The sequence below is a fragment of the Polypterus senegalus genome, chromosome 17, assembly GCF_016835505.1.
Source record: "Polypterus senegalus isolate Bchr_013 chromosome 17, ASM1683550v1, whole genome shotgun sequence".
NCBI lineage: Eukaryota > Metazoa > Chordata > Cladistia > Polypteriformes > Polypteridae > Polypterus > Polypterus senegalus.
Window position 1 is genome coordinate 7,359,737 of NC_053170.1, and position 9,583 is coordinate 7,369,319.

At 42.3% G+C, this 9,583-nt stretch overlaps 1 protein-coding gene across 3 annotated transcripts; it reads right to left on the reverse strand.

Annotated features, from left to right (window-relative positions):
• Nucleotides 1-313: 313 nt before the first annotated feature.
• On the reverse strand, nt 314-9,191 carry gngt2b (guanine nucleotide binding protein (G protein), gamma transducing activity polypeptide 2b). 3 transcript variants are annotated; one of them, XM_039740177.1, is made up of 3 exons: nt 9,120-9,191; nt 2,688-2,777; nt 314-829 (listed from the first exon to the last, which is right to left on the reverse strand). In XM_039740177.1, the coding sequence occupies exons 2-3, from the start codon at nt 2,769-2,771 to the stop codon at nt 704-706; spliced, it is 210 nt and encodes a 69-aa protein (XP_039596111.1). In that variant the 5' UTR covers nt 2,772-2,777; nt 9,120-9,191; the 3' UTR covers nt 314-703. The 3 variants fall into 3 exon arrangements, with proteins under 3 accessions (XP_039596111.1, XP_039596112.1, XP_039596110.1); XM_039740178.1 differs by lacking the exon at nt 9,120-9,191 and adding an exon at nt 3,447-3,642; XM_039740176.1 differs by lacking the exon at nt 9,120-9,191 and having other exon boundaries at nt 2,688-3,642.
• Nucleotides 9,192-9,583: the final 392 nt, after the last annotated feature.

Here is a 9,583-nt window from a genome sequence, read left to right on the forward strand (position 1 = left end):
CCGAGTGGCTGGACCTGGCCAAGGGGACCCCCCACGTAACACCTGGCTGCGGCAGATAGATGCTCATTTCCAGAGGGTGTCTGTCTGGGGGGTCGCCAACCAGGATCGCAAGCTGTTTCATCATACGGTGGATCTGGCAGCAGGCTGTACCAGTGCATGCCCCCCAAACTGACCTGTTGTTGCTGCTGCTGCTTATTTCTTTTACTCTTACCATTCTACTTAGCATTTCAATGCCCAGCTAAACTTCAAGTGGACTTTACTGAAGATAATCACACACCACACCACGCACTGCTTTGCATAGCTAGGCCTCTTTATTGACTCCGTTCACATGGACTTGTCCACTAAGCTCTCACAATGCTTATAAACTCACCGGCCAGACATAGCAGGCCTGAGTCCGAGGAGGGCGGGGGGGAGAAATGCCTTCTAAATGACTTCAGTGGGATTTTTGACGTCAGCCTTTTTCCTGAGTTGGACGTCTCGACTGTGCCGCTCATCTATGCATATCGGGCTGCTGCACCTCCTGGTGGGACAAGCCACCGTTCTCAGTCTCCTGTTGGACTCTACTGCTGCTCCGCGGCCGACTCGGCCATTACAGCCTAAACTATTTGGTTTCGTTGTTGCATGGGTGTTTAATAAATTAGATGTAAAATGTGACAAACTGAACCGAGATCTCCTTGCACGTTCTTGTGAGAGCCGCTCTGGGTCAGGTTATCGTACAGCCGCCTTTCTCCTTGAAGGGGTTCTTGTCCTCGGGGACACCTTTGAGGAGAGGGTCCTCTGCGGCGTTTGCCTCAATCCATTCAACAATTTCTTTGGCTGTCTTTGAAACCTTAAACAAAGAAAAAGAAAGGAAAAACAAACAGAGGAACGTTGAAAAGATATTCGACAATAAGAAATTTTAAATGTGGTTATACAAGGAAGAACAAACATGAGAGAAAGGGATGAGTATAGGGAGTGGGGCCATTACACGAAATGGAGAGACATCAGTATGAAAGATACTATAGAAGAAAGAGAGAAAGATACACCGATAGATCGGAGATCGATAAAATTGACACATGGAGAGATATGAAAAGTGAAGTATGAAACAGATACACAGCATGAAGGATAGGGGGCGCCAGTGAGCCACAAATATGAATACACAAGACAGTCCCGGGTTCAAATACCGGGTGTTTTATTACAAGATTACCACATACAACATCAAAAAACTTCTCTTTCTCTTCTCTCTCTACCGTACTGCTCTCCTCCAGTCGAGTGTTGCCTTCCTTCCTCCCAGCTCTGACTCGCCTGGACACGGCAATGCAGTCCCTTTCATTAAGGACTCAGGAGTACCTCCAGTGATAGGGCTGTGGCCCGTTGAAAGCAATTCAGGGTCATATAGAAGTCCTGAATAACAGGGAGTGCATCTCCCTGCAGCACCCTCTGGACTCCAGCAGGGCTGTGCTACTGGACTACCATTCCCAGCATTCCCTGCTGGTGCCCAAATGGACATCGATATCTAGTGCTGCTGCCGTCTAGCGTCCTGGGGGAACGAACATCCCTTAGAGCAGTGGATCTCAATCTGTGGCGCGGGCCCCTAAGGGGGGCGCGAAGTAACAAAAAGGGGGGCACGAAGATGTGAAACAAAGAAAACAAGAATCGAAAATATGAAAAATGCATCTATTGAAACCAAAACAAATTAAGTTAAACTACATTCTGATACTAGAAAAATAAATATAGAGTTGGATAAATGTCGATAAAAGTTGGTATAATAAAATATGCATCTATGATATACGGTATTATTAATTAAAAAAACAACTAATTGGTATTAGTGGGCTCCTTTCAAAAAAAACGTTAGGGGGATGCGATTAAAACTGTTATGTAAACTCGGGTCGCAAACACTTCTAGGTTGAGAAACGCTGATCTAACACACAAGTGCCATCACCCAATGCCCTACTCATTTTTTTGTAAACTCCTAATACGACTTCATAACTCATTTGTTTTGTTTTCTTAATGGAATCCAAATTAGTACAGCAACAACTATTACATCTCACCTGAAGAAGGGGCCGGAGTTGCCTCGAAAGCTTGCATACTGTAATCTTTTTAGTTAGCCAATAAAATGTTAATTTTGCTTGGCTTTTCTCTATAGTAACAACAAAAATGGGAGAACCTTATTTATTTAAATTTCAATACCCTGCACCCAGGATAAAACTCCATCTCTGGCCTGGAGTTCACTGTAGATATCTGTTCTTTCATTTTCACTCCCTGTCTTTTTCAATAAATCTACAGTCTAATTATGGTTAAATCTACAATCTAATTATCAATTACTACAGTCAAATTATGATTTAAGTCTACAATCTAATTATCAATAATCTACAGTCTAATTATAATTAAATCTCCAGTCTGATGACGTTACTTTTATCGACTGCGCATCTCTCATACAGAATTCCGTTATCTCTTCTTGTTCTGCTCAACCACATTATGCTAGAACGTGAAATGCAATAACGCCCTCTAGCGGCAAAATCGTGGAATGGCGTAGAACTCTGAGACTGGCTGCGTAACTTGCGCAAGTCACATTACCTGCTCATAGACCATATTAAACAAAAAAGGAGAATGAAGGCGCTATATAAATAGTTAGTTCTCCCCCTCTCCTCTAGCTATCTGAATAGCCGCCCCCTCTAAACCTCCTTGTCACCAAGTGTCCGACTCACCACCATGCGCTCAGTTTTCACTTCTTTCTTCAACTGCTCGATCTCCATCTTAACGATCTCTTTGTCGGAGAGGTCGTGCGCCATTCTTCTCTGAAACAAAACACCCCAAGCAGTGAGTCCACTATTAAAAAATCCTGGTTTCTTACTGGTATTTTACTGGGTTGTGTGGTTCATCTTGAGGCCATTGATTGACTCGGAACCATTTCATTCCGTAAAGGCTTCTTTGCATATGAAGTCGGTTCTTTGGACTTTGAAATAGTTCCTAATATGTGGACGAAGCAGAAACGTATAATGTTTGGTATAGTCAACCGACAAGATCAGCGGGAGTCACTTTAAAAATCAGGACCAATTGGGATTTCAACAATCTTTTATCGTCTACTCATGGTAATTTATGTGGCTTTGTACTGATCTAAACGCAGATTCTTCCTGGATCAATCATGTGGATGGGTAACAAAAATGTGCTGCTCAAAAAAATGAAGGGAACACTTCAGTCGCACATCAGATGTCGATGAACGAAATGTTCAAGTGGGAAATCTTTACTGAGTAATACGGTATAATTCGTTGAGAACAAAATGAGGTAAACAACGGTTAATGGAAACCAAAATCAAAAATTGTAAGTCCAGGCTGATCCTGCCATGTGGACAAAACAGAAATCTTTAATATCGAGGTGGCGACCTGACGAGACGCAACAGATCAAGAAAACCTGAACTTCTAGCCCGTGTGATTGTATGTAGTGAGCGAGGGTCCTTTTCAGATTACCTAGAAACTCTTCTCATCTGTTAATGGAGGCTGCTTTAGATTTAAAGAAATAAAGGATCTTTATGAAACCTTCAGGTGGACGGTTCTTTTGGGAACCAAAATCGTGTCTCCCTGTGTAACCGATCTGAAGAACCGCTTTGGTGCCTTTGTTTTGAAGAGTGCATCTCAAAGGGAAGCGGAGTTGAATTTAACTGCAGTTGGCGTATGGCTGATTGGCCATAAAGGCCCAGCCAATCAGTTTATTGTATATGAAATTTTCTGCTAAATTGTGTAATTGATTGGGTGTTTATTTAAGCGTATGTTAAATCCCTTTGGTTTACTGAATTTTCAATAAATTGAATGAACGGGGCGGAGTTACGGTGTGTGTGTAACCTGATTGGTAGCAGTCGTTAGACAGTTAACAGAACCTCAAGTTGCTTAATTGAGTATTTTCGACCAACGCCGAGAGTGATTCATTTGAGTGGTTATTTCTGACATGGCAAAACAAACGGAAATATCAAGGTTTTTCAAAAAGCCTCGTTTAGATGAAGAGGAACGCCCGGACACGAAATGAGGCACACAATACGCATGAGTGTTCAGCTGAGAAAATGACGGGTGCAAACATTTCAGTCGCTTCCTCATCTGAGGAGACTTTCGCTTTGGCGGCCCTAAAGGACAAGCATACAGTGATAGAACCACCAAGAGATTCGCCGGCCATTGCCGCACCAGCCAGTCAGCCTAATTTCCGACAACGGGAAAGTCTCGATATTTCTCTGCAGAATAATACGAACAATCAGAGGTGTGACCAGAACATCATGTGTGGGTGGGCATTTGGCTTGTCGGGGGGCTAAAAATATCGAACAGGCTATTCAAGCCATGGTCGAGACTGATACCAGCTTGCACTAAAACATCTGAGTGCCTTTCCAAATGCGCGCTTGGGATAATTAATTAAAATAGGCTGGGATGGGTTATCCATATTTAAGTCAGGCAGACCGGACTGTATATTTTGTTGAAGGCAGAGGTTTGGAGTACCCGACACGGGCGCAGAGCTGGAGGATTGTGTAGGCTCATCTACATCTTTTGGAGTTTCAGTTCCCGACGTGGGTGCGCTGTGCTCCGTGTTGGTAGCAGCGGTGCTGGGCTCAACCGTGGAGCCAGCAGCTTGCGGAGGGACAGAGGTTGAAGATGTCAACTCTTAAATAAGCCACCTATGCATAGCCTTTGGTGTTACCAACCAGAAAATAAAAGAAGAATGGAACTTATACACTGTTTTAATTAAAGAATGCGGTCAACAGGTTCAAAACGTGCTGCGAAATGTGCGGCGACGTGAACTGTGAGCAGCACGGTGCCTGTCGAATTGGAAAGCAACACAGTTTTGAAAATCAAATGTTATTCTTCTTCAGACTTTTCATTGAACAGACTGAACTTTTCGCAGGGTGGGCACGGCTTGTCTCTGGTGGGGCAGTGCCCACCCCAGCTCCCCCGTGGCCACGCCTCCGCGAACAATGCAGAGCATAAGATGGAGTTTTCTTCAAAGAAACAGCGTTTGATTGTCTTGATCATTTTTGCTCAACTTTTACATGCTCCTAATAATTCCGTTATGTGAATGTCCGACAGTATAAATAGATGCATTTTCTTGGAAAAGTACCCGTATATATCCTACTAAACTAGAACACCCATTCTTACACGGGCCTACCCTAAAATCTCTTCCTGGCTTACGCCCCTGTTTGAAAGAACAGCTTTAGGACATTTGTACCCCCAGCAGGCCATCGAGCGAGGAGTTTGGCCCTTGGGACGCAACCCGATTGGGAATTCCTCCCTTTCGACTGCGGGATTTTACAGTCTTTGTCGGAATGTAAAGTGACAAGCTGTTCAGATCAAATGTTCATTTTGGTTGTTTTTTTATGTTTACATAATGTTAGATGATACAGTAACTGACAAATAATATCAAGAGTACACGACAAGTGTTTCGTCCAAATTGGGGCTCGTCAGGTGTACGCACCTTTGTTTCTCCCGACGGGGATCGAACCTGGGGTATTGCGCCGCGGTTTCGCTTACTGGACGGAGTGAAGAGCGGAGTATCACATTCATAGGTCAGAATCGCAATCTGATTACTGTATTTGGATGATAAGGTTATAAAGTAGCAGAAAAATGTATTAGCGTCGTTATGACACTGTCATCCCACTAGAGGGCAACACACAATATCGAAAATAAACATTCTCAGACCTGCTTAGATAGATAGATAGATAGATAGATAGATACTTTATTAATCCCAAGGGGAAATTCACATACTCCAGCAGCAGCATACAGATAAAAAAAAAAAACAATATTAAGTAAAAGCGTGACAAAAATGCAGGTATAACAGACAATAACTTTTGTATAATGTTAACGTTTACCCACCAAACCCCATGGGTGGAATTGAAGAGTTGCTTATTCAACGTCAAAAGTGGCCGCAGCTTTTACCGACAGCACCGGGTGGGTGTGGGTTGCAAGGAAGGAACCAGCACCAGACTGGGAGACGCATGCCCATTTTAAGGGCTCATTCTCACACACACACACACACACACACACACACAAGGCCAATTTAGAACTTCTAGTATATCTAACCCACCAGTCTTTAAGGATGTAGGGGCAAGGCTAACGTGCAAACACTTAGACAACCACTGATTTGAACCCAGGACACAGAAACCCTAAGGCAGCAGCACTAACCACTTTACCCGTATCTTATCATCCTTATTTGCATAATGACACTATGTAAGGACGCTATTCTTCCAGTTGATGTTTATCTGTTTTTAAGATCGTTTAAATTCTTTTTTCGTTCCTTATTATTTAATATTATTTCCTAATCTTATTTATCTCTCTTTTCTTGTAACTTTCTCTTTGACATCATGAGCTGCTGTTAATGTGCTAAAGAAATAAATGTTGTTGTTTGCAAACTTGTAATGAATGATGTGTTTAAAACAGAACTGAAATAAAACGAATGCGCAAAGTCAGTTTAGGAAAAAAAAAAAAAACAATAAACCCATTGGTCATTTAAAAGAAAGCGCAGGATCCCGTTTGAGCAATCTACCATGACGAGGTCAGTCTGCAGTGGGCGAATGCGAGGAGCGCCATCTTGCGGTCAGTCGGCTCACTCGTCTTCTATGAGGTCGAAGGCGTCCGTTCATCTAGTTATTGATACTCTTGAAAATAATAATCTTTAAACGGCACTTTACTGGGTTATGGGGGTTCCTTTGCTTGACAATGAATCATGTCATTCTGGGAAGGGCGCTTTATGCATATTATCGTACACCGTGCACTGCGGCTTTGAAAGGGCTCCTAAAACGTGGACAAAACACATCTTGAATGTCCAGTGGGATACAAAAGATCAAGAAAACCTGACCTGAGCCTGTGTGACTGTATGTGGTGAATGTCCTCGTAAAATATGGCGCCCACTGGGATGTCACAAATCTCTTATCTATTTATGCTGTTTTAAAGAACCTGGCACCGATATTTGTGCCCTAAGACAAGCTTATTAGTGCACCCCGACTGTTCCGTAGCTAACCCGTGCGGGCCTTAATGGTGGCGCCTGCCCTGCCTGTCACGAATCTAAATATGAAGTTCTACATGTGGATGGAACCTAAAATGGTTTCTCTATGGCATCACCTTCAAAATAAACCATTGTTTTAAACGTGTATTCGTTCATTTTTTTCTGAAACGCTTATTCCAAGTCCAGTATTCCCGGAGAATATTTGAATTCCAATATGCACAAAGGAGAATGAAACGTGTCTGATTTAAAGGCGTCCTAAAGCTCTCTATTGTCGTTTTTTTTTTTCATAAACGATAACAATCTTCATGAATTCCGTTTTGTCGGCATATCATGGAGAACTTTTAAGGAAGCCCTGGCGTCCTGCCCAGGGTTTGTTCCTACTTCGCGCCCTATGCTAGCCTGGGTAGGTTCTAGCAGACCCTGCTCAGGACTAAGTGGGGTTAGAAAATAACCGACTGACTTTTTAAGGAACACTCCTCTCAAAAATTGTATTTTTAATATGTGACAAGCCAATGCTGCAGAATTACTGCCAATGTGAAAAAACGCCCATACTTAATATTTCTGGCGTCACATAATTCAGTTATGTATCAGATTTCCAGTTTTAGACTCCAAACATGCAAAACACGTAGATTTCGTGATCAAATATTTTTAAATAGATCTTCCAAAAAAATGATCACATATCATAAATTGGAAACGCGAGTCACATGGTACTGACTTTTTGAAGAGGACCAATAAATGAGGAGAGTGGGCGGATCTTCAATTTACTTTTGCACCCCGCTCTCCCCGTGACGGGAGAACATCCCGGCAGCATCGGGGACAAAGCAGAAAACCTTCCCAGACGAGACGCCATCCCGGTCACTTATAATGGGACGATTTTCCATCCTATAGCAGGTGACTATTTCAAAATAAAATATTCATTTCAAGAAATGTAACCAGGGACGCAAATGGTAGGATAAAAAAAAAAAAACACTCACCAGGGCAATCGTACATGCATTATCCCAAAAACAATATATTTAAACATAATTAAATATGATATGATGAAGCTAACAAAAAAAAGAAATGAATATAAATACAGTAAGTGAAGTTAGGAAGTGCTGCATCAGCGTGAATCTTCAAAAGAAGTAAAGCCGATATCCACGCTGGGCTAGGAATCAAAAAGGCCAGAGCTGAAGGCTACACAGCTGAAACTTTGTTTCTCTGACCTTTCTTTCTTTTACAAGCATTCATCTTATTAAAAGGAGAAGTGTCTGTTTATCTGTGAGTCTGTCTGGTTGCTATGTCCTTGTCACGAATGGCACGTGACAGACATTTGTAGTAATGAAAGACGCTTCATTTATTATTCCAACAGATGGTACATCACAATCAGTAATACTACTTTTGGAATGCCATATGAAATGGTATATAACAGAGTCATTCCAACAGGTGGTGCATCACAAACACAGTAATGAAATGCATTGCATTTATCATTCAAACAGGTGATGCATCACAATCATTAACACTGCTTTTATGAACCCCATGCCAAATGGCATATACCAGAGATGCATGCATTGCATTTGTCATTCCAATGGATGGTGCATCACAAACACAGTAATGAAATGCATTGCATTTATCATTCAAACAGATGGCAATTCATAATCATTATGAACCCCACACCAAACGAGATACAATGCATTTCACTTGTCGTTCCAACTAATGGCGCATCACAAACATTTGGAGTAATGCATTTTATTTCTACAAATGTTTGTGATGGACCGTTTGTTAGAATGACACATGCAATGGGTTTTATTACCAAACGCAACCCAATAGATGGTTCACTGCAAACGTAAATGCTGATGTCTACATTGACTATTTAGATTTCTGCCCATCTCACTCAGCTTGTCTAACATGTAAGACGACACTATAAGCGCCTTTTCTTCAAAGCCACCAAAGCACAGCCAAATTAATGCAAGTGCAGCGTTATGCTCCTCACATTATCACAGAAGACTATTATGGTAAACGGTGTAAGCTTGTAGATCAGCACTGTCATAAAAATCTGGTAGTCCGTGGAAACTAAATTTGTTAAATACACGTGTGCAATTGTGATTTCAGATGTCATTTAAAGCCCACTTGTTATTGGAGATAGTGAGGCAATAAAAGAGGAATTCCAAACCCCATCACCTCCTTACCTGTCGTTGGTCAGAGTCGCTGTCTCCACTGTAGGCGCCTGCGAGCGGTGCACCTCCTCATCCCACTCTGAGCGGCCACCGACTGGTCGGGCCACTTCATGAACTTCTCCAGATGGCATGACGACGCCGCGCTCATGTCACAAATCCTCTAATCTGATAAAGCAATCACGATAATTAGCTTGTCAATCTCAAACTGAAAGCTCTTTTCCGGAACAGCAGAGATTGGTGGCCAAGGAAGTGACACTAAAGGGGTTACGGGTGGATTTGGCAGCAAAGCCTTTGGAAAGAGGATGAAACCCTTTGATTTCTATTGGGTTAACAAAGCGTCCGTAGCTGTTAAGTAATAAGAGCACTGAGGACGTGTCGGAAAACATGTAAGGAAGGGCATAAAAAATGTGTAGACTGTTGGGTCACACAGCAGCATATTGAGATGATGGCCATAAAAGATGAAGACAATTTCCACT